This window comes from Carcharodon carcharias (genome assembly GCF_017639515.1).
Source record: "Carcharodon carcharias isolate sCarCar2 chromosome 39 unlocalized genomic scaffold, sCarCar2.pri SUPER_39_unloc_20, whole genome shotgun sequence".
Classification (NCBI taxonomy): domain Eukaryota; kingdom Metazoa; phylum Chordata; class Chondrichthyes; order Lamniformes; family Lamnidae; genus Carcharodon; species Carcharodon carcharias.
In genome coordinates this window covers 101,089-125,133 of record NW_024470826.1, presented here as the reverse complement: position 1 = coordinate 125,133, position 24,045 = coordinate 101,089, and the positions used below count along the sequence as shown (strand labels likewise).

The window sequence follows — 24,045 nt, the reverse complement described above, 5'->3', positions numbered from 1 at the left end:
TCTGGTGATCGCCGAGTCTGAAGATCTGGTGATCGCCGAGTTTGAAGATCTGGTGCTCGCCGAGTTTGAAGATCTGGTGATCGCCGAGTTTGAAGATCTGGTGATCGCCGAGTCTGAAGATCTGGTGCTCGCTGAGTTTGAAGGTCCGTTGAGGAAAGATTTGGACGTTCTGGTGGTAGGTAGGTTTGAAGATCCGGCTATGGAGGCTTTGGCATTGTCTAGTAGCTTCAGGCCGGCGTGAACGGGCATGTGCCACTGCAGGAACCGCTCCTGGGTGAAGCCTTTGCCACACGCCTGGCAGATGAAGGACTCACGGAGGCCGTGGCTGCGCTGGTGCTGCACCAGCTGCTCCTGCTGAACGAAGCAGCTCCCGCACTGGTCGCACCGGTAGGTCTCCGCCGCAAAGTGCAGCCGGCGGTGCTGCTGGTAGTTGGTGGCCAGGGCGAAGGTCTTGCCACACAGGCCGCACTCGTGGGCCTCCTGGCCGGTGTGCGCCGCCTGGTGCCGAGCGAGCAGGGCCGCCACCGTGAAGCCCTTGCCGCAGACGTCGCAGACGGCCAGGCGCTCACCCCGGTTGCACTGCTCGTGGGAGGAGACGGCCGCCGAGCGGGTGAAGCTCATCTCCCCGAACGCCCGCTGGCCGGCGTGGACTCGCAGGTGCTGCTGGAGGGCGTGCGAGCGACTGAACTGGTCCCCGCACGTGGCACAGGTGAAGGCCCCCGTGGTCCGCGCAGCCGGGGTCAGAGGCTGCAGAGTCTGGCCAGCTCCCTCCATCTCCACTTGACTTCTCACCGCAACCTAGAAAGACCAAGCAGATCACTGACAGACTAACGTCGGCTCACAGGTTAGGGCAGGCAGCGACACTGGAGTACAGTCTGAAAGGAACTGTTACAATCAGCTGTGGTTGTAGGGTCACCCTGACTATCAGTTGTTGTTGTGAGACCACCCTGGTTATCAGTTGTTGTTGTACGACACCCTGACCATCAGTTGTTGTTGTACGACCACCCTGACCATCAGTTGTTGTTGTGTGACCACCCTGACCATCAGTTGTTGTTGTGACGACCCTGACCATCAGTTGTTGTTGTGACCACCCTAACCATCAGTTGTTGTTGTATGACCACCCTGACCATCAGTTGTTGTTGTACAACACTGACCATCAGTTGTTGTTGTACAACCACCCTGACCATCAGTTGTTGTGTGACCACCCTGACCGTCAGTTGTTGTTGTAACCACCCTGACCGTCAGTTGTTGTTGTATGACCACACTAACCATCAGTTGTTGTTGTATGACCACCCAAACCATCAGTTGTTGTTGTATGACCACCCTGACCATCAGTTGTTGTTGTATGACCACAATGACCATCAGTTGTTGTTGTATGACCACACTGACCATCAGTTGTTGTTGTATGACCACCCTTGACCATCAGTTGTTGTTGTATAACCACCCTGACCATCAGTTGTTGTTGTATGACCACCCTGACCATCAGTTGTTGTATGACCACCCTGACCATCAGTTGTTGTTGTATGACCACCCTTGACCATCAGTTGTTGTTGTATGACCACAATGACCATCAGTTGTTGTCGTATGACCACCCTTGACCATCAGTTGTTGTTGTATGACCACCCTGACCATCAGTTGTTGTTGTGTGACCACCCTGACCATCAGTTGTTGTTGTGTGACCACCCTGACCATCAGTTGTTGTTGTGATGACCCTGACCATCAGTTGTTGTTGTGTGACCACCCTTGACCATCAGTTGTTGTTGTATGACCACCCTTGACCATCAGTTGTTGTTGTATGACCACAATGACCATCAGTTGTTGTCGTATGACCACCCTTGACCATCAGTTGTTGTTGTATGACCACCCTGACCATCAGTTGTTGTATGACCATCCTCACCATCAGTTGTTGTTGTATGACCACCCTGACCATCAGTTGTTGTTGTATGACCACCCTGACCATCAGTTGTTGTTGTGATGACCCTGACCATCAGTTGTTGTTGTATGACCACCCTTCACCATCAGTTGTTGTTGTATGACCACAATGACCATCAGTTGTTGTTGTATGACCACAATGACCATCAGTTGTTGTTGTATGACCACCCTGACCATCAGTTGTTGTTGTATGACCACCCTGACCATCAGTTGTTGTTGTATGACCACCCTGACCATCAGTTGTTGTTGTGATGACCCTGACCATCAGTTGTTGTTGTATGACCACCCTTGACCATCAGTTGTTGTTGTATGACCACAATGACCATCAGTTGTTGTTATATGACCACCATTGACCAACAGTTGTTGTTGTATGACCAAAATGACCATCAGTTGTTGTTGTATAACCACCCTGACCATCAGTTGTTGTTGTATGACCACCCTGACCATCAGTTGTTGTTGTATGACCACCCTGACCATCAGTTGTTGTTGTATGACCACCCTTGACCATCAGTTGTTGTTGTATGACCACCATGACCATCAGTTGTTGTTGTATGACCACCCTTGACCATCAGTTGTTGTTGTATGACCACCCTGACCATCAGTTGTTGTCGTATGACCACAATGACCATCAGTTGTTGTTGTATGACCACCCTGACCATCAGTTGTTGTTGTGTGACCACCCTGACCATCAGTTGTTGTTGTGTGACCACCCTTGACCATCAGTTGTTGTTGTATGACCACCCTGACCATCAGTTGTTGTTGTGTGACCACCCTTGACCATCAGTTGTTGTTGTGTGACCACCCTTGACCATCAGTTGTTGTCGTATGACCACAATGACCATCAGTTGTTGTTGTATGACCACCCTGACCATCAGTTGTTGTTGTGTGACCACCCTGACCATCAGTTGTTGTTGTGTGACCACCCTTGACCATCAGTTGTTGTTGTATGACCACCCTGACCATCAGTTGTTGTTGTGTGACCACCCTTGACCATCAGTTGTTGTTGTGTGACCACCCTTGACCATCAGTTGTTGTTGTGTCTGGGGCCACGTCTTCCTCTGACCCCCCCCGGGGTCTCCCCTCGCCTGTGCCCCTCCCTGACCCTCTCAAACCCCCTCCGGACCCTCTCTCTGACCCCCGGAACCTACCGTCCGTCCAACGCCTCTCCCTCCGCCGCCGCCGCTCCGTCTCCCTCTCTCCGGCGCAGGCGCGCCAACCGGCCCCGCCCACCCCCTCATCCGCCCCGACGCGTGCGCAACCCCAGTCCCCGCCCTCTTCCCGTCAGGCGCATGCGCCAACTGGGGCTGCGCTCCCTTTCCGGTTCGGCGCATGCGTCGGTTCGGACCCCCTTCCCGCTCAGCCGCACGCATGCGCGGCCCTCCACAATAGGGTGCAATCCAGCGCCCGGGGCAGTCTGGGTAACCACTACCGCCATTGAGGGACGCAGCCCAGCCCGTTACATTGAGGAGGAAGAGACGGGGGTCGGAATGGGAAACGGTAAAGCGGGGAAAGGAGAAGGAAGGGATGAGGGGACGGATGGGGAAGAGAAAGGGCCAGGGGGTGTGGGAGGGACTGAGCGGTGGGAGGGCCGAAGTGTTCTGGGAGGTGGGGAAGTAGATCGGGGAGGTGGGGGGAAGCGGAAGGGATCGGGGAGGTGGAGGGGAAGCGGAAGGGATCGGGGAGGTGGGGGGAAGCGGAAGGGATCGGGGAGGTGGGGGGAAGCGGTAGGGATCGGGGAGGTGGGGGGGAAGCGGAAGGGATCGGGGAGGTGGGGGGGAAGCGGAAGGGATCGGGGAGGTGGGGGGAAGCGGAAGGGATCGGGGAGGTGGAGGGGAAGCGGAAGGGATCGGGGAGGTGGGGGGGAAGCGGAAGGGATCAGAGAGGTGGGGGGAAGTGGAAGGGATCGGGGAGGTGGGGGGGAAGCGGAAGGGATCGGGGAGGTGGGGGGGAAGCGGAAGGGATCGGGGAGGTGGGGGGGAAGCGGAAGGGATCGGGGAGGTGGGGGGGAAGCGGAAGGGATCGGGGAGGTGGGGGGAGGTGGGGAAGGGGATCGGGGAGGTAGGGAAGGGAATCGGGGAGGTGGGGAAGGGGATCAGAGAGGTGGGGGGAAGCGGAAGGGATCGGGGAGGTGGGGGGGAAGCGGAAGGGATCAGGGAGGTGGGGGGGAAGCGGAAGGGATCGGGGAGGTGGGGGGAAGCGGAAGGGATCGGGGAGGTGGGGGGAAGCGGAAGGGATCGGGGAGGTGGGGGGGAAGCGGAAGGGATCGGGGAGGTGGGGGGGAAGCGGAAGGGATCGGGGAGGTGGGGGGAGGTGGGGAAGGGGATCGGGGAGGTAGGGAAGGGAATCGGGGAGGTGGGGAAGGGGATCAGAGAGGTGGGGGGAAGTGGAAGGGATCGGGGAGGTGGGGGGGAAGCTGAAGGGATCGGGGAGGTGGGGGGGAAGCGGAAGGGATCGGGGAGGTGGGGGGGAAGCGGAAGGGATCGGGGAGGTGGGGGGGAAGCGGAAGGGATCGGGGAGGTGGGGGGGAAGCGGAAGGGATCGGGGAGGTGGGGGGAAGCGGAAGGGATCAGGGAGGTGGGGGGAGGTGGGGAAGGGGATCGGGGAGGTAGGGAAGGGAATCGGGGAGGTGGGGAAGGGGATCAGAGAGGTGGGGGGAAGCGGAAGGGATCGGGGAGGTGGGGGGAAGCGGAAGGGATCGGGGAGGTGGGGGGAAGCGGAAGGGATCGGGGAGGTGGGGGGGAAGCGGAAGGGATCAGGGAGGTGGGGGGAAGCGGAAGGGATCGGGGAGGTGGGGGGAAGCGGAAGGGATCAGGGAGGTGGGGGGAAGCGGAAGGGATCAGGGAGGTGGGGGGAAGCGGAAGGGATCGGGGAGGTGGGGGGGAAGCTGAAGGGATCGGGGAGGTGGGGGGGAAGCGGAAGGGATCGGGGAGGTGGGGGGGAAGCGGAAGGGATCGGGGAGGTGGGGGGAAGCGGAAGGGATCGGGGAGGTGGGGGGAGGTGGGGAAGGGGATCGGGGAGGTAGGGAAGGGAATCGGGGAGGTGGGGAAGGGGATCAGAGAGGTGGGGGGAAGCGGAAGGGATCGGGGAGGTGGGGGGAAGCGGAAGGGATCGGGGAGGTGGGGGGGAAGCGGAAGGGATCGGGGAGGTGGGGGGAAGCGGAAGGGATCGGGGAGGTGGGGGGAGGTGGGGAAGGGGATCGGGGAGGTGGGGGGGAAGCGGAAGGGATCGGGGAGGTGGGGGGAGGTGGGGAAGTAGATCGGGGAGGTGGGGGGGAAGCGGAAGGGATCAGGGAGGTGGGGGGAAGCGGAAGGGATCAGGGAGGTGGGGGGGAAGCGGAAGGGATCGGGGAGGTGGAGGGGAAGCGGAAGGGATCGGGGAGGTGGGGGGAAGCGGAAGGGATCAGGGAGGTGGGGGGAAGCGGAAGGGATCGGGGAGGTGGGGGGAGGTGGGGAAGGGGATCAGAGAGGTGGGGGGAAGCGGAAGGGATCAGGGAGGTGGGGGGAAGCGGAAGGGATCAGGGAGGTGGGGGGAAGCGGAAGGGATCGGGGAGGTGGGGGGAAGCGGAAGGGATCGGGGAGGTGGGGGGAGGTGGGGAAGGGGATCAGGGAGGTGGGGGGAAGCGGAAGGGATCGGGGAGGTGGGGGGAGGTGGGGAAGGGGATCAGGGAGGTGGGGGGAAGCGGAAGGGATCAGGGAGGTGGGGGGAAGCGGAAGGGATCGGGGAGGTGGGGGGGAAGCGGAAGGGATCGGGGAGGTGGGGGGGAAGCGGAAGGGATCGGGGAGGTGGGGGGGAAGCGGAAGGGATCGGGGAGGTGGAGGGGAAGCGGAAGGGATCGGGGAGGTGGGGGGAGGTGGGGAAGGGGATCGGGGAGGTGGGGGGGAAGCGGAAGGGATCGGGGAGGTGGAGGGGAAGCGGAAGGGATCGGGGAGGTGGGGGGAGGTGGGGAAGGGGATCGGGGAGGTAGGGAAGGGAATCGGGGAGGTGGGGAAGGGGATCAGAGAGGTGGGGGGAAGCGGAAGGGATCGGGGAGGTGGGGGGGAAGCGGAAGGGATCGGGGAGGTGGGGGGGAAGCGGAAGGGATCGGGGAGGTGGGGGGGAAGCGGAAGGGATCGGGGAGGTGGGGGGGGAAGCGGAAGGGATCGGGGAGGTGGGGGGAGGTGGGGAAGGGGATCGGGGAGGTGGGGGGGAAGCGGAAGGGATCGGGGAGGTGGGGGGGAAGCGGAAGGGATCGGGGAGGTGGGGGGAGGTGGGGAAGGGGATCGGGGAGGTGGGGGGGAAGCGGAAGGGATCGGGGAGGTGGGGGGAAGCGGAAGGGATCGGGGAGGTGGGGGGAAGCGGAAGGGATCGGGGAGGTGGGGGGGAAGCGGAAGGGATCGGGGAGGTGGGGGGAAGCGGAAGGGATCGGGGAGGTGGGGGGGAAGCGGAAGGGATCGGGGAGGTGGGGGGAGGTGGGGAAGGGGATCGGGGAGGTGGGGGGGAAGCGGAAGGGATCGGGGAGGTGGGGGGGAAGCGGAAGGGATCGGGGAGGTGGGGGGAGGTGGGGAAGGGGATCGGGGAGGTGGGGGGGAAGCGGAAGGGATCGGGGAGGTGGGGGGAAGCGGAAGGGATCGGGGAGGTGGGGGGGAAGCGGAAGGGATCGGGGAGGTGGGGGGAAGCGGAAGGGATCGGGGAGGTGGGGGGAGGTGGGGAAGGGGATCGGGGAGGTGGGGGGGAAGGGGCGGGTTTCCCCATGGGGACTGAACACTTGATGTGGGGCCTGATCTCCACAAATTGATTGTCCCATGCAGGGAGTGGGTCAGTTGCCATTCAATTACCTCACATGTGGGCCCGTGGTTGCTGCATTCAACTCTGGGATGGTGAGGAGGTTAGGTACAGAGTAAATCTCCCTCTACACCGTCCCCATCAAACACTCCCAGGACAGGTACAGCACGGGGTTAGATACAGAGTAAAGCTCCCTCTACACTGTCCCCATCAAACACTCCCAGGACAGGTACAGCAGGGAGCTAGATACAGATTAAAGATTCCTCGACACTGTCCCCATCAAACACTCCCAGGACAGGTACAGCACGGGGTTAGATACAGAGTAAATGTCCCTCTACACTGTCCCCATCAACCACTCCCAGGACAGGTACAGCACGGGGTTAGATACAGAGTAAAGCTCCCTCTACACCGTCCCCATCAAACACTCCCAGGACAGGTACAGCACGGGGTTAGATACAGAGTAAATGTCCCTCTACACTGTCCCCATCAAACACTCCCAGGACAGGTACAGCACGGGGTTAGATACAGAGTAAATGTCCCTCTACACTGTCCCCATCAAACACTCCCAGGACAGGTACAGCACGGGGTTAGATACAGAGTAAATCTCCCTCTACACTGTCCCCATCAAACACTCCCAGGACAGGTACAGCACGGGGTTAGATACAGAGTAAAGATCCCTCTACACTGTCCCCATCAAACACTCCCAGGACAGGTACAGCACGGGGTTAGATACAGAGTAAATCTCCCTCTACACCGTCCCCATCAAACACTCCCAGGACAGGTACAGCACGGGGTTAGATACAGAGTAAATCTCCCTCTACACTGTCCCCATCAAACACTCCCAGGACAGGTACAGCACGGTGTTAGATACAGAGTAAAGTACCCTCTACACTGTCCCCATCAAACACTCCCAGGACAGGTACAGCACGGGGTTAGATACAGAGTAAATCTCCCTCTACACCGTCCCCATCAAACACTCCCAGGACAGGTACAGCACGGGGTTAGGTACAGAGTAAAGCTCCCTCTACACTGTCCCCATCAAACACTCCCAGGAGAGGTACAGCACGGGGTTAGATACAGAGTAAATCTCCCTCTACACTGTCCCCATCAAACACTCCCAGGACAGGTACAGCACGGGGTTAGATACAGAGTAAATCTCCCTCTACACTGTCCCCATCAAACACTCCCAGGACAGGTACAGCACGGGGTTAGATACAGAGTAAATGTCCCTCTACACTGTCCCCATCAAACACTCCCAGGACAGGTACAGCACGGGGTTAGATACAGAGTAAATGTCCCTCTACACTGTCCCCATCAAACACTCCCAGGACAGGTACAGCACGGGGTTAGATACAGAGTAAATCTCCCTCTACACTGTCCCCATCAAACACTCCCAGGACAGGTACAGCACGGGGTTAGATACAGAGTAAAGATCCCTCTACACTGTCCCCATCAAACACTCCCAGGACAGGTACAGCACGGGGTTAGATACAGAGTAAATCTCCCTCTACACCGTCCCCATCAAACACTCCCAGGACAGGTACAGCACGGGGTTAGATACAGAGTAAATCTCCCTCTACACTGTCCCCATCAAACACTCCCAGGACAGGTACAGCACGGGGTTAGATACAGAGTAAAACTCCCTCTACACCGTCCCCAACAAACACTCCCAGGACAGGTACAGCACGGGGTTAGTTACAGAGTAAATCTCCCTCTACACTGTCCCCATCAAATACTCCCAGGACAGGTACAGCACGGGGTTAGATACAGAGTAAATCTCCCTCTACACTGTCCCCATCAAATACTCCCAGGACAGGTACAGCACGGGGTTAGATACAGAGTAAATCTCCCTCTACACTGTCCCCATCAAATACTCCCAGGACAGGTACAGAACGGGGTTAGATACAGAGTAAATCTCCCTCTACACTGTCCCCATCAAACACTCCCAGGACAGGTACAGCACGGGGTTAGATACAGAGTAAAGCTCCCTCTACACCATCCCCATCAAACACTCCCAGGACAGGTACAGCACGGGGTTAGATACAGAGTAAATCACCCTCTACACCGTCCCCATCAAACACTCCCAGGACAGGTACAGCACGGGGTTAGATACAGAGTAAAACTCCCTCTACACCGTCCCCAACAAACACTCCCAGGACAGGTACAGCACGGGGTTAGATACAGAGTAAATCTCCCTCTACACTGTCCCCATCAAATACTCCCAGGACAGGTACAGAACGGGGTTAGATACAGAGTAAATCTCCCTCTACACTGTCCCCATCAAACACTCCCAGGACAGGTACAGCACGGGGTTAGATACAGAGTAAAGCTCCCTCTACACCATCCCCATCAAACACTCCCATGGCAGCTACAGCACGGGGTTAGATACAGAGTAAATCTCCCTCTACACTGTCCCCATCAAACACTCCCAGGACAGGTACAGCACGGGGTTAGATACAGAGTAAATCTCCCTCTACACTGTCCCCATCAAACACTCCCAGGACAGGTACAGGACGGGGTTAGATACAGAGTAAATCTCCCTCTACACTGACCCCATCAAACACTCCCAGGACAGGTACAGCACACGGTTAGATACAGAGTAAATCTCTATCGCTTCACTCTGGCCTTTATTTGAGTCCTATCCTTGAACAATTCACACAGACAACACACCCTTCTCCCCTCCAGCCTCCCAAAATTCCGGATGAGTCCGGTCGCTCCGGCCTTCCCATTGCTGAAAGGCCTCCTCTGCGGCTCGGCCCTGGTGGTGAAGTGTCGGCGCCGAGCATGAGCAGCTGGTGACGTGCCCAGCTTCAGTCTTCCTCCTGCCCTTTCCACCGGGTGCCTCCCCTCTGGCTCACTTGTCGGGGCTTCCCGCTGCTCCTGGCTCCTCCTCCGGCCGTCCGGTGGGATCAGGCTGTGCGCAGCGGTGCTGTTGGAGGCTGCACCAGCGGCCGAAACTGTCTCCGCAGAGGTGGCAGATGAAGGAGGGCGAGGGGGCGGTGCCGACGCCGGCGGCAGGAGCCGGGGCGGGTGCCGGGCCCTGGGGGGACGGTGGCGCCGGCGGCGGTGTCTGTTCGGCCTCGTGCAGCCGGGCGTGGCGGTCCAGGTAGTGGCTGCGGCTGAAGCCTTGGCCGCAGCGCCGGCAGACGAAGGAGAACTGCAGGGCGTGTCGCCGGCAGTGCAGCTCCAGCTGCTGGCGGTCACCGAAGCGGAGGTGGCAGACGCCGCAGAGGTGCGCCCGGCTGTGGCAGTGCGTGAGCCGGTGCCGCCGGTAGTTGGCAGCCAGGGCGAACGTCTGCCCGCAGCGGCCACAGGAGAGCGGCTCCTCGCCGGTGTGCGCCTCCTGGTGCCGCGCCAGCAGAGCCGCCACGGTGAAGCCCTTCCCGCAGACGTCGCAGACGGAGAAACGCTCGCCGTTGTTGCACAGCTGGAAGGAACCCAGTGCCGCCGTCCGAGTGAAGCTCATCTCCGGCAGTGCCCGCTGGCCGGCGTGGATGCGCTGGTGCTGCTGCAGGGCGTGAGGCCGCATGAAGTGGTCCCCGCAGGTTGGGCAGGTCAGGGGCTTCCCGGCGCCCGGGGCTCCTGGCGTTAGCGTCTGACCGGCTCGCTGCATCCCGGCTCTGACCTGCTAAAGCCGGGAAAAAACACGTCAGTCAGGGTGACGGCCCTCCCACCATCCTCACCTCATCCAAACGTCTGCCCCTGAACCCAATCCCATAACCCTGAGCTCCACACGTCATACCGCACTGCCGGAGGCCATTCGGCCCTCTACCGGGACTATCCAATGGGTGACGGCCCTCCCACCACCCTCACCTCATCCAAACGTCTGCCCCTGAACCCAATCCCATAACCCTGAGCTCCACACGTCATACCGCACTGCCGGAGGCCATTCGGCCCTCTACCGGGACTATCCAATGGGTGACGGCCCTCCCACCACCCTCACCTCATCCAAACGTCTGCCCCTGAACCCAATCCCATAACCCTGAGCTCCACACGTCATACCGCACTGCCGGAGGCCATTCGGCCCTCTACCGGGACTATCCAATGGGTGACGGCCCTCCCACCACCCTCACCTCATCCAAACGTCTGCCCCTGAACCCAATCCCATAACCCTGAGCTCCACACGTCATACCGCACTGCCGGAGGCCATTCGGCCCTCTACCGGGACTATCCAATGGGTGACGGCCCTCCCACCACCCTCACCTCATCCAAACGTCTGCCCCTGAACCCAATCCCATAACCCTGAGCTCCACACGTCATACCGCACTGCCGGAGGCCATTCGGCCCTCTACCGGGACTATCCAATGGGTGACGGCCCTCCCACCACCCTCACCTCATCCAAACGTCTGCCCCTGAACCCAATCCCATAACCCTGAGCTCCACACGTCATACCGCACTGCCGGAGGCCATTCGGCCCTCTACCGGGACTATCCAATGGGTGACGGCCCTCCCACCACCCTCACCTCATCCAAACGTCTGCCCCTGAACCCAATCCCATAACCCTGAGCTCCACACGTCATACCGCACTGCCGGAGGCCATTCGGCCCTCTACCGGGACTATCCAATGGGTGACGGCCCTCCCACCACCCTCACCTCATACATACGTCTGCCCCGAACACAAACATTCAATCTGATAATCCTGAGCTCCACATGTCATACCGCACAGCAGGAGGCCATTCGGCCCTCTACCGGGACTATCCAATGCATCTCACTTCTCTGCTCCTCCCTCATCTCCCTCTGCCTGAGGCAGAGTTTAAACCCCAAATGAACAATTGTCAATTTAGATTCGCTAAGATGGTGACTGATCCGATTGTGGTCTCAGCTCCGCTCTCCTGTCTGTCCCTCCATAACCCTCACCTCCTCCCCTGTCGATCAGAAACCTGTCTAACTCAGCCTCGGATATATTCAACACCCCGGCCCCCACTGCTCTCTGGGAGGGGGGGAGAGAGAGAATTCCACAGACTGACCACCCTCGGAGAGAAGAAATTCCTCCTCATCTCCGTCTTCAACAGGAGACCCCCTCATTCTGAAACTGTGTATTTCCTCTCCTGGCCCTCAGTTGTTGTTGTATTTGTTGTATTTCTTCCCCTGGCCCTCAGTTGTTGTTATAATTGTTGTTGTATTTCTTCCCCGGCCCTCAGTAGTTGTTTTTGTTGTTGTATTGGTTGTTGTTATATTTGTTGTTTTTATATTTGTTGTTGTATTGGTTGTTGGCGTATTGCTTGTTGTTGTATTGCTTGTTGTTTTTGTAGTTGTTGTATTGCTTGTTGTTGTTGTATTTGTTGTTGTATTGCTTGTTGTATTTGTTGTTGTATTGCTTGTTGTTGTATTTGTTGTTGTATTGCTTGTTGTATTTGTTGTTGTATTGCTTGTTGTATTTGTTGTTGTATTGCTTGTGGTTGTTGTATTTGTTGTTGTATTACTTGTGGTTGTATTTGTTGTTGTATTGCTTGTTGTATTTGTTGTTGTATTGCTTGTTGTATTTGTTGTTGTATTGCTTGTTGTGTATTTGTTGTTGTATTGCTTGTTGTTGTATTTGTTGTTGTATTGCTTGTTGTATTTGTTGTTGTATTGCTTGTTGTGTATTTGTTGTTGTATTGCTTGTTGTTGTATTTGTTGTTGTATTGCTTGTTGTATTTGTTGTTGTATTGCTTGTTGTATTGCTTGTGGTTGTTGTATTGCTTGTGGTTGTTGTATTTGTTGTTGTATTGTTTGTTGTTGTTGTATTTGTTGTTGTATTGCTTGTTGTATTTGTTGTTGTATTGCTTGTGGTTGTTGTATTGCTTGTGGTTGTTGTATTTGTTGTTGTATTGCTTGTGGTTGTTGTATTTGTTGTTGTATTGCTTGTGGTTGTTGTATTTGTTGTTGTATTGCTTGTGGTTGTTGTATTTGTTGTTGTATTGCTTGTGGTTGTTGTATTTGTTGTTGTATTGCTTGTGGTTGTTGTATTTGTTGTTGTATTGCTTGTGGTTGTTGTATTTGTTGTTGTATTGCTTGTGGTTGTTGTATTTGTTGTTCTTTTTGTGTTTGTTGTTTTTGTATTGGTTATTGTTGTATTTGTTGTTGTATTTGTTGTTGTTGTTGTAATTGTTGCTCTTTTTGTATTTGTTGTTGTTTTTGTATTGGTTATTGTTGTATTTGTTGTTGTATTTGTTGTTGTTGTTGTAATTGTTGTTCTTTTTGTATTTGTTGTTGTTTTTGTATTGGTTATTGTTGTATTTGTTGTTGTATTTGTTGTTGTTGTTGTAATTGTTGCTCTTTTTGTATTTGTTGTTGTTGTTGTTGTTGTTGTATTTGTTGTTGTTGTTGTTGTTGGGTGACTCCGCATTTCCGGTCTGCTGCTTCTGCTGGTGCTCCTTCCCCCACCGGATGTCCCGTCCTGTATTTCCCTCCCCCTCGCTCCTTGTCCCCGGTTCAGTCCCGCGGGTTCCCCGGTTAAAGTTGTCCCTCCCCCCCAACCCCCGCTCGCGGCCACGGACAATCGTTCCCCCTGCCTCGCCCCCTGCGGCCCGGCCCGGCCCGGCCCGGCCCCGCCCCGCCCCCTGCGGCCCGGCCCCGCCCCGCCCCCTGCGGCCCGGCCCCGCCCCCGCCGCCCCGGGGTTTCTGACCTACCCCCTGGAATTTCGGCTCCGGCTCCGGCTCCGCTGCGCCCGCCGCCGCTCCCAGTCGTATCGCGCATGCGTCCTCCCTGCCTCCCACACCCGCATGCGCAGTGCCCCCCGCCCGCCGCGGCCATAGGGCGCTTTCTGGCGCGCGCGGCACTCTGGGTATCCAGGCCCTCCATTGCTCCCGCCGGGCGTGTCGCATTCGCCCTTCAGCCGCCAGCATCTAGAAAACCGGAATTGGGGGCTGGGAGGGCTAATGGGGGGGTGGGGGAATGGGGGGTATTGAGGGGGAAGGGGCGGGTAGTGGGTTTGGGTGTGGGTGGGTGTGTGTGTGGGGGGTAGGGAATGGGGGGTGGGATTGGGGTTGGGTTGGGTTGGGTGGTGGGGGGGTGGGTTGGGTTGGGTGGTGGGGGGGTGGGTTGGGTTGGGTGGTGGGGGGGTGGGTTGGGTTGGGTGGTGGGGTGGGTTGGGTGGGTTTTGGTTGGGTTGGGTTGGGTTGGGTTGGGTTTGGGTTTGGGTTGGGTGGGTTGGGGTGAGTTGGGTTGGGTGGGTAGGGGGTTGGGTTGGGAGGGTGGGGGGGTGGGGTGGGTTGGGTTGGGAGGGTGGGGGGTTGGGTGGGGTGGGTTGGGTTGGGAGGGTAGGTTGTGTGGTGGGGTTGGGTTGGGTTGGGTGGTGGGGTGGGGGGTTGGGTTGGGTTGGGTGGTGGGGTGGTGTGTGGTGGGGTGGGTTGGGAGGGCGGGTTGGGTTGGGTAGTGGGGTGGGGGGTTGGGTTGGGTTGGGTGGTGGGTTGGGTGGTGGGGTGGGGGGTTGGGTGGTGGGGTGGGGGGTTGGGTTGGGTTGGGTGGTGGGTTGGGTGGTGGGGTGGGAGGGGGGTTGGGTTGGGTGGTGGGGTGGGGTGTTGGGTTGGGTTGGGTTGGGTGGTGGGGGGTTGGGTTGGGTTGGGTGGTGTGGTGGGGTGGGGTGGGAGGGGGGTTGGGTTGGGTGGTAGGGGTGTTGGGTTGGGTGGTGGGGTGGGGTGTTGGGTTGGGTTGGGTGGTGGCGCGTTGGGTTGGGTGGGGTGGGAGCGTGGGTGGGGTTGGGTGTGGGGGAGTAGGTTTTCAGGGGGAGAAATTGTGTGGCGATAATGTTACACAGAGTGCAGCTGCCTAACTGAGTGAAGGCTTGGAGCTTGGTGAGAGGGGAGTCCGGTGAAGAGTGGGGTGGGGGGAAGGAGTTATTCATTTCCTCTTTCTATATTTCACTCCCCCCCCCTAGAAATTGGTTCTTGCTCTGCTACAGGTGAGGTGTTTGGTGAGTATCTGGTAACTAGGTAAGACCTATTCTGTCCCTAATGTTTGTCATAGTACACAATTTGGTGGTAAAGTTATAAAAGATATAAGAAAGCAATGTAAATAAGTGATTAATATAACAAAATAATTATTTAAAACACATTAAGGATGGCAGGACAGGTGATGTGTGAAGGTTGCAGCATGTGGGAGCTCCTGGATACCAGTGTGATCTGGGGCGAACACGTCTGCAGTAAGTGTTTGCAGCTTGAGGAACTTCAGCTCAGAGTCATTGAGCTGGAGGCTGAGTTGCAGACACTGCGACACATCAGGGAGGGGGAAAGTTACCTGGATGCTCTGTACCAGGAGGAGGTCACACCACTTAGGATAGAGTCTTCTAATCTGGTCAGGGACAGGAGGGTGTGGCTGTGAATGAGACAGGTAATGGGACCAAGAGGGCAGGATTGGGAGCCTCAGCAATTGTCCAACAGGTTCGAGGTTCTCTAAGCTTGTCTGGATGAGAGTGGAGGCTACAGGGTGGGTGAGCAAACTGACTATGGCACCGTGGTACAGGAAGCCATTCAAATGGTGGGGGGGGGGGAACAAAAAGGAATGTAGTGGTAGGAAGGGACAGTATAGTGAGGGGGATTGACACTGTTCTCTATAGCAAAGAGCGAGAGTCCAGGAGGCTGTGTTGCCTGCCCAGTGCCAGGGTTCGGGACATTTGCTCAGAGCTGGACAGGAACTTGCAGTGGGAGGGGGAGGATCCAGTGGTCGTGGTACATGTAGGCAGGATGAGGAAGGAGGATCTGCATAGTCAGTATGAGCAGCGAGGCACCAAATTAAGAAGCAGAACCTCAAAGGTAATATTTTTTGCATTATTACCTGAGCCACGTGCAAATTGGCATAGGATAAATAAGATGAAAGAAATGAATATGTGGCTGAAAGACTGATATAGGAGAAGTGGGTTCCGGTTTGTGGGGCACTGGCATCAGTATTGGGGAAAGCAGGATCTGTACCATTGGGACAGTCGACACCTGAGCCGTGCTGGGGCTGGTGTCCTCATAAGCTGCCTAACTAGGGGAGTAGAGGGGGTTTTAAACTGAATAGTGGGGGGCAAGGGATCAAAATGGGAAGATGTGGTAAACCAAAGAGTAGAGACAAGGCAAGAGAGACAAGTATTAATATGGGAAATAATAAACAGACTGTGACAGGAAGGGAGAGAGAGTACAAATCTCAGAGTAAATCAGCAGATAAGGCTAGATGCTACAAAAACAATAAAAGGACAAAACTAAAGACTCTGTAGCACAAAGTATTCAAACCAAAACAGATGAACAGATAGTGCAAATAGAAATAAATAAGTACGATCTGAAAGCCATTACAGAGACATGGTGACAGGATGACAAGGATTGGGACCTGAATATTGAAGGGTATGTGACATTTAGGAAGGACAGGAAGTTGGGGAAAGGCGAGAGGGTGGCTCTGTTAATTAATGATGGTATTAGCACATTAGAGAGGGATTAATCTAAGATCAGCAAACCAGGATGCAGAAGCAGTTTGGGTTGAGATGAGGAATGATAAAGGCAAGAAGAGCAAAGTTGTTGTTTTGAGTCCTCATGACCCTTCGAAGGTCTTGAAAACTCGAAACATCAACTGTGCTCTTCTCCGCCGATGCTGCCAGACCTGCTGAGTTTTTCCAGGTATTTCTGTTTCTGTTTTTATAAAAAAAGAGATAATGGGAGCTTGTCAGGCAAATACAGCAATAATCATGGGGGATTTTAATCTACAAATAGACTGGGAAAATCAGATGGGCAAAGGTAGCGCAGATGAGGAGTTCATTGAATGTTTTTGGGGTAGTTTCTTAGAACAGCACGTTCCAGAACCAATCAGGCCTTACTAGGCCTGGTATTGAGCAATGAGATAGGATTAGTTGCTAACCTCATAGTGAAGGCTCCCCTCGGTAGCAGTGATCATAATTTAATTGAATTTTACATTCATTTTGAGGGAGAAATGAGTGTGTCCAAGACAAGTGTTTTAAATATAAATAAGGGCATGAAAGCAGAGCTAGCTAAAGTGAACCGGCAAAGGAGTTGAAGGGATAGGTCAATAGAGGTTCACTGGCAGACATTTAAAGGGATTTTCAGAATACACAGGATAGATACAGTTCAGAGAGAAAGAAAAATCTCAAGGGGAGGGGCCACCATCCTTGGTTAATTAAAAAAGTTAAAGTCAGTATCAAACTTAAAGAAAAAGCATCTAATTACACAAAGCAGGCCAGATGATTGGAAAGAATATAAAGAACAGCGAAGAATGACAAAGGGATTAACAAGGAGGGAAAAATTAGTGTATGAGAGAAAACTAGCTGGTAATATAAAGACAGATAGTAAGAGTTCCTATAGATATTTAAATAAGAGTTAACAAAGTGAGCGTTGGTCCTATAGAGAGCGCGTTTGGGAATTGATAATGGAAAGTAGGGAGATGGTGGATGAATGAAACAAGTATTCTGCTTCAGTCTTCACTATAGAGGACACAAGTCACATCCCGGAAATAGCTGTGAATCAGGAAGTGGGAGGGAGGAGCTCAGGAAAATTACAATCACCAGGGAAGTGGCACTGAGCAAATTGTCAGGGCTGCGGACTGACAAATCCCCAGGGTCCGGATGGACTTCACCCTAAGGTCTTGAAAGAAGTGGATTAGTGAGATAGTTGATGCACTGGTTTTAATTTTCCAGAATTCCCTATATTTGGGGAAGGTCCTATTAGATTGGAAAAGAGCAAATGTAATTTCTTTATTCAAAAAGAGAGGGAGACAGAGAGCAGGTAACTGCAGGCCAGTTAGCTTAATATCCGTCATAGGGAAAATGTGAGAAGCTATTATTAAGGATATTATAACAGGGCACTTAGAAAAACTCAAAGCAATCAGGCAGATTGTGCTTAACCAATTTATTGGAGTTCTTTGAAGGATTTACATGTGCTCTGGAAAAAGGAGAATCAGTGGATTTACTGTACTTAGATTTCCAGAAGAGATTTTGGAAGGAAATAGAGATAGTTTAAGTAAGTTATATTGGTATTTCTGAGTGTTAGGAATGAGCTTAGCTTTAATGTTTAAGTTTGATTTGTTTTTCTGTATCTGAGTGTTAAGAAAAGGTCAAGTTGAGTTTTAGTTTCATTTTAAAAGGCGCCTGCATTTCTAATGAGAGTTTACGACTGTAGACGAAGTTAACCAAACACAAGGGTAGAAAAACTGGGCTGTTGCCTAGAGAGGCAGGTCCCTCCCACAGACACACATACACAAGAAACTAGAAACAGTGGTTTTTGAGTTCAATTTTGATGACAGCTGCCAGCCAGAGGCAGCCTGGAAGGCTCAGATAGCCAGCCCCAAGCTAAAGAAGAAATCCCCTAAGAATCCAGGGGAATGGAACAGGAGAAAGTCCCAAGCAGACCTTCTAGTCAAAGGAAAGCCAGGAACCTGGAAAAGGTCCTGTTAAGTGAAGTTAAGAGAGAGGGGCAGAGAAAGGCTCCAAGCTTCAAGCTTCAAGCTGCAGGAAGCAGAGTCAAAGCGAGATAAAGGCTTGTGAGAAGTCAGAAGGTCCAAAGAGGCAACTGAATGTTTGTAACTCTTTGCTATGGGCATGTGAAGCAGTGGTGTACTGTTGACAGCTGAGTCAGTGAGAGAGAGTGCGTGGAAGAAAGCTTGAATGCACATGGTGAGCAAGGGGAGAGGAAAATCGGAAGGAGAGTTCGAAAGCCTGGAGGCGAACCCTTGCGAAATGTATTTGAGAGAGAGCATCAGTTTGGGAACAGATTCCAAGGCGAGTTCTTAGAAAGTGGAGATTGGAAACCCTCATGTGAAAGATGGAGTGCAGTGAGACTGGGTGGCTCATAGTGTAACAATCGTCTGGGGGGAGTTGAGGAGAGGTCCACAGCATCTGTCACTTGGGTTCAGTGTGCAGCGTATCCGACCACAGGTCACCGATTGGTTTACATGGACTGTACTTACTGTGAACATTAGCTTTGTAACTTGTGTTATCCTTTCAAATCTGTATGTATCTGTAACGGTATAGTTGTGGGTGAAGGAGTATTGTAGTATAGTTCATCTTTTCTTATTTAATGAATATTTTGTGCTTTTGTTAAAAGTTCATTAGCTGACTGGTGACTCTGTTCAGTAGCCCCTCTCCACGTATCTAAACAAACTGATAAAAGTTAGGTTAAAAGCAAAAACTGTGGATGCTGGAAATCCAAAACAAAAACAAAAATACCTGGAAAAACTCAGCAGGTTTAGGATCGACCAAGCTGGGCTCCACCCTGGGGTGAGACTTGTCCAGCAGTAACCCCAGCTAGGGATCAAAGCAAAGTGGGGGCTCCTGTGAGATTTGAAACACGGACAGTGGGTTATTGGATGCAGAATAATATTTTTGGGAGGAATAACACAGCAAGGGAGTACACAATGAATGGTAGGACCCTAGAAAGTACAGAGGGTCAGAGGGACCTCAGTGTACATGTCCGTAGATCCCTGAAGGCAGCAGCACAGGGAGATAAGGTGGTTAAGAAGGTATATGGGATACTTGCCTTTATTGGCTGAGGCATAGAATACAAGAGCAGGGAGGTTATGTTTGAACTGTATAAAACGCTGGTTAGGCCACAGCTGGAGTACTGTGTGCAGTTCTGGTCGCCACATTATAGGAAGGATGTGACTGCACCTGGAGGGGGTGTAGAGGAGATTCACCAGGATGTTGCTTGGGCTGGAGCGTTACCGTTATGAAGAGAGACTGGATAGGTTGGGGCTGTTTTCCTTAGTGCAGAGAAGGCTGAGGGGCGTAGATAGGGTAGGTAGGAAGGAACTTCCCCCTTTAGCGGAGGGGTCAATAACCAGGGGGCAATAGATTCAAGGTGAGGGGCAGGAGGTTTAGAGGGGATTTGAGGAGGGATATTTTTCACCCACAGGGTGGTGGGAATCTGGAACACACACTGCCTGAGGGCGTGGTAGAGACAGGAACCCTCACAACATTGAAGAAGTATTTAGATGAACACTTGAAATGCCACAGCGAACAGGGCTACTTGCCGAGTGCTGGAAAATGGGATTAGCTGCTTGATGGCCAGCACAGACACAATGGGCCGAAGGGCCTGTTTCTGTGCTGTATAACTCTATGCCCCTATGAGCATGTTCTCTATGGGATGAGTCAGTTTAGTTGGCTAAGATCCAGTTGGGAATGAAGCATGAACTAGAGGTAAAGGAAAGGAAAGCGAAGGAAATAAAGAGAATTAAGGAAGCTGGAACTGGAATTTCAGACAGGAAAGATGGAATGAGAAAGGGGATATAAGCTCAGAAGGCTGGAAGTTTAAAAAGAGACACTGAGGAAAGTCCTGATGATGAAAAAACCTTCAACCCAAAGCCTCGTGGGGAGGTGTTTAATTTTGTACAAACTCTCCCAGAGGCTGAGTAAAGGAATGTTGAGGCACTCTTTACCTCGTTTGAAAAAGGTGGCTAAGCAAATGAAGTGGCCAAAAGAGATGTGGACCTTGCTCCTACAGAGTAGGTTGGTGGGTAGAGCACATGGGGTTTATGCTAGAGGATAATGTCCTGTTCTGCTCACCACACTTTGCACAGGAAACCAGAGTTAACACTTTGAGTCCGTATGACTCTTCTACAGAACTCTGAAACTCTGAAGAAGAGTCATAAGGACTCGAAACGTTAGCTCTGTGGTTTTTCCCCCCTCCACAGATACTGTCAGACCTGCTGAGCTTTTCCAGCATTTGCTGTTTATGAAATGTGGGTACATGTTCTTTCTGCCTGCAAACAAAAGGGTCCTATGTACTAATATATGTAGCTTCCAGTACATGCAAATAAACCACACTGTGAGGCGGAGTGACAATCTTTAATTGGTTGTCAGTGTAATTCTTAGCACATGGAGGAATATTTAGCAAATGTTGTTCAATCATGGAATCACATTTAATGCTGGACATTGTGTTTTGAGTTTTACAAGCCTGGTCTGGTTGGGTCTGATCTGTACCCTGCCCATCGTGAACAGTGGCTGGAACATGCTGTTTGATATGATCTGCCAGTCATGGGACATAGGGCCTACATACCCAGCATCAGACTGGCACTGAAATACATATAGCACCTTAATCATTTGTGTGAGAGGCAGCATGTCTTTTCCACTTGACAGCAACATCCTGTTAGTGGTGAGGACCACTCGGGTTGCTACTGCATAGGAGCAGCATGAAACCTGTTGAGCAGGGTTTTGAGACACCTTGGCCCTTCCAGGGTAATCCGAGGTAGACTGGGCACGTTTCAGTGCCAAAGATGACAGCCTAGTGTCCATGCATGAGTTTGAGTGATATACAGAGTGAAATGATCCTATCAACGAAGCCATTATCCCACAGGATGTCATTGACATGCCCTTTTACAGTATCAAACTTGCATGGTGAATAAATGGCTTGGGCCCTAATTATAAGGCTGCCAGGTGGATTGCTCGGAGATTGGACACAACTTGGCGGCTGTTAGGGAGGGAGTTCCAGGATTTTGTCCGTGTGGTGTAGGTACACCCACGGCGCTGTTAGGGTAGGGAGTTACAGGATTTTGTCCGTGTGGTATAGGTACACCCACGGCGCTGTTAGGGAGGGAGTTCCAGGATTTTGTCCGTGTGGTGTAGGTACACCCACCGCGCTGTTAGGGAGGGTGTTCCAGGATTTTGTCTGTGTGGTGTAGGTACACCCACGGCGCTGTTAGGGAGGGAGTTCCAGGATTTTGACCCAGCGACAGTGAAGGAATGGACGATATATTTCCAAGTCGGGATGGTGAGGGGCTTGGAGGGGAACTTCCAGGTGGGGGTGTTCCCATGTGTCTGCTGCCCTTGTCCTTCTGGATGGCAGTGGTCGTGGGTTTGAAAGGTGCTGTCGAAGGAGTGTCCAAAGCCTTCACATCCAAACACAAGTTGGTGCCGAGAACTGGACACAATACTCCAGCCGTGGCTGAACTAGAATCTCACACAAGCTCAAAGTAATCACCTCCTCATGTGGGCTGGGGGTCAGTTTGGGCGGTCAGGCCCTTGGGAGGTTGAAAAGACACCAAAGCGCGTTTTGTTCCGGGCTCAGGACAGCCCAGAGCCGCCGTCCGGCGGTTCGGGAGATGTTGGTGTTGTTGTTGGCGGGAATGGCGGCCGGGATTCCCGGCAGGCACCGCGGGCGTGCAGGTCCCCAGGGCCGGCAGCGGCCGCGCGGGATTGTGGGACGTCGACGCCGCGCGCCTGCGCACTCACGGAGACCGCCCCAAAGGGATTGGGGGGAGGGGGTGGCGGTAGCGGTGGTGGTGGTGGTGAAGGCGGCCGCGGGGGATTGTGGGCCGGCAGCAGGAAGACGGAGGAGTCCAGAGGAGGAGGAGGAGGGTGAGAACCGGCGCCGGGGGCGGTACGGGAGGGACAGGGGGGCCGGGGGGGTGGGGGGAGGTGGGGAAGAGGCGGGAGGGGCCCTGAGGGAGGCAGGGAGTCATTGCCAGCCCTTTCCCCCCGCCCTCTGCGGCCTCCACACTCTGACAGTGGGGATCACCTATGTAAACATGTCACGCTGCAGTTCCAGCCTCCCAACACCGGGGGCGCTGAAACTGGAGGAACAGATTAAATTGGAGGCTCCCAGCGTCAAATATAAACCTTTGAGGGGGAGAGGGTTGATTTATACAGTTATACCCTGTATCTAACCCCGTGCTGTACCTGTCCTGGGAGTGTTTGATGGGGACAGTGTAGAGGGAGATTTACTCTGTATCTAACCCCGTGCTGTACCTGTCCTGGGAGTGTTTGATGGGGACAGTGTAGAGGGAGATTTACTCTGTATCTAACCCCGTGCTGTACCTGTCCTGGGAGTGTTTGATGGGGACAGTGTAGAGGGAGATTTACTCTGTATCTAACCCCGTGCTGTACCTGTCCTGGGAGTGTTTGATGGGGACGGTGTAGAGGGAGATTTACTCTGTATCTAACACCGTGCTGTACCTGTCCTGGGAGTGTTTGATGGGGACAGTGTAGAGGGAGATTTACTCTGTATCTAACCCCGTGCTGTACCTGTCCTGGGAGTGTTTGATGGGGACGGTGTAGAGGGAGATTTACTCTGTATCTAACCCCGTCCTGTACCTGTCCTGGGAGTGTTTGATGGGGACGGTGTAGAGGGAGATTTACTCTGTATCTAACCCCGTGCTGTTTCTGTCCTGGGAGTGTTTGATGGGGACAGTGTAGAGGGAGTTTTACTCTGTATCTAACCCCATGCTGTACCTGTCCTGGGAGTGTTTGATGGGGACGGTGTAGAGGGAGCTTTACTCTGTATCTAACCCCGTGCTGTACCTGTCCTGGGAGTGTTTGATGGGGACGGTGTAGAGGGAGATTTACTCTGTATCTAACCCCGTGCTGTACCTGTCCTGGGAGTGTTTGATGGGGACAGTGTAGAGGGAGATTTACTCTGTATCTAACCCCGTGCTGTACCTGTCCTGGGAGTGTTTGATGGGGAAAGTGTAGAGGGATGTTTACTCTGTATCTAACCCCGTGCTGTACCTGTCCTGGGAGTGTTTGATGGGGACGGTGTAGAGGGAGCTTTACTCTGTATCTAACCCCGTGCTGTACCTGTCCTGGGAGTGTTTGATGGGGACGGTGTAGAGGGAGATTTACTCTGTATCTAACCCCGTGCTGTACCTGTCCTGGGAGTGTTTGATGGGGACAGTGTAGAGGGAGATTTACTCTGTATCTAACCCCGTCCTGTACCTGTTCTGGGAGTGTTTGATGGGGACGGTGTAGAGGGAGTTTTACTCTGTATCTAACCCCGTGCTGTACCTGTCCTGGGAGTGTTTGATGGCGACAGTGTAGAGGGAGCTTTACTCTGTATCTAACCCCGTGCTGTACCTGTCCTGGGCGTGTTTGATGGGGACAGTGTAGAGGGAGATTTACTCTGTATCTAACCCCGTGCTGTACCTGTCCTGGTAGTGTTTGATGGGGACGGTGTAGAGGGAGCTTTACTCTGTATCTAACCCCGTGCTGTACCTGTCCTGGGAGTGTTTGATGGGGACGGTGTAGAGGGAGCTTTACTCTGTATCTAACCCTGTGCTGTACCTGTCCTGGGAGTGTTTGATGGGGACGGTGTAGAGGGAGATTTACTCTGTATCTAACCCCGTGCTGTACCTGTCCTGGGAGTGTTTGATGGGGACAGTGTAGACGGAGATTTACTCTGTATCTAACCCCGTGCTGTACCTGTCCTGGGAGTGTTTGATGGGGACAGTGTAGAGGGAGATTTACTCTGTATCTAACCCCGTGCTGTACGTGTCCTGGGAGTGTTTGATGGGGACAGTGTAGAGGGAGATTTACTCTGTATCTAACCCCGTGCTGTACCTGTCCTGGGAGTGTTTGATGGGGACAGTGTAGAGGGAGATTTACTCTGTATCTAACCCCGTGCTGTACGTGTCCTGGGAGTGTTTGATGGGGACAGTGTAGAGGGAGATTTACTCTGTAT

General features: G+C 53.9%; 3 protein-coding genes across 3 annotated transcripts in view; 1 reads left to right on the top strand and 2 right to left on the bottom strand.

Annotated features, from left to right (window-relative positions):
- LOC121274953 (zinc finger protein 236-like) overlaps window positions 1–3,302 on the bottom strand; it is a 5,180-nt gene extending 1,878 nt beyond the window's left edge. The window contains exons 1-2 of the mRNA XM_041182326.1: window positions 3,081–3,302; window positions 1–798 (exon numbers count right to left, since the gene is read on the bottom strand). The exon at window positions 1–798 is cut by the window's left edge and continues 1,878 nt beyond it. Of these exons, the coding sequence (XP_041038260.1) occupies window positions 1–798; window positions 3,081–3,302 (1,020 nt within the window). The remainder of the gene's footprint in view (window positions 799–3,080) is intronic.
- Window positions 3,303–9,293: 5,991 nt separating this feature from the next.
- On the bottom strand, window positions 9,294–13,363 carry LOC121274954 (myeloid zinc finger 1-like). The gene is made up of 2 exons (XM_041182327.1): window positions 13,306–13,363; window positions 9,294–10,318 (listed from the first exon to the last, which is right to left on the bottom strand). Exon 2 carries the CDS (start codon window positions 10,304–10,306, stop codon window positions 9,548–9,550), a length of 759 nt encoding a protein of 252 aa, XP_041038261.1. The 5' UTR covers window positions 10,307–10,318; window positions 13,306–13,363; the 3' UTR covers window positions 9,294–9,547.
- An 8,521-nt stretch (window positions 13,364–21,884) lies between these two features.
- LOC121274951 (zinc finger protein 271-like) overlaps window positions 21,885–24,045 on the top strand; it is a 51,447-nt gene continuing 49,286 nt past the window's right edge. The window contains exon 1 of the mRNA XM_041182325.1: window positions 21,885–21,947. The gene's annotated coding sequence lies outside the window, so the exon portion shown is untranslated. The remainder of the gene's footprint in view (window positions 21,948–24,045) is intronic.

What these genes read in the sequence shown, in the direction of transcription:
- LOC121274954 (XM_041182327.1), bottom strand. Translation starts at nt 10,306, where the DNA reads ATGCAGCGAGCCGGTCAGACGCTAACGCCAGGAGCCCCGGGCGCCGGG.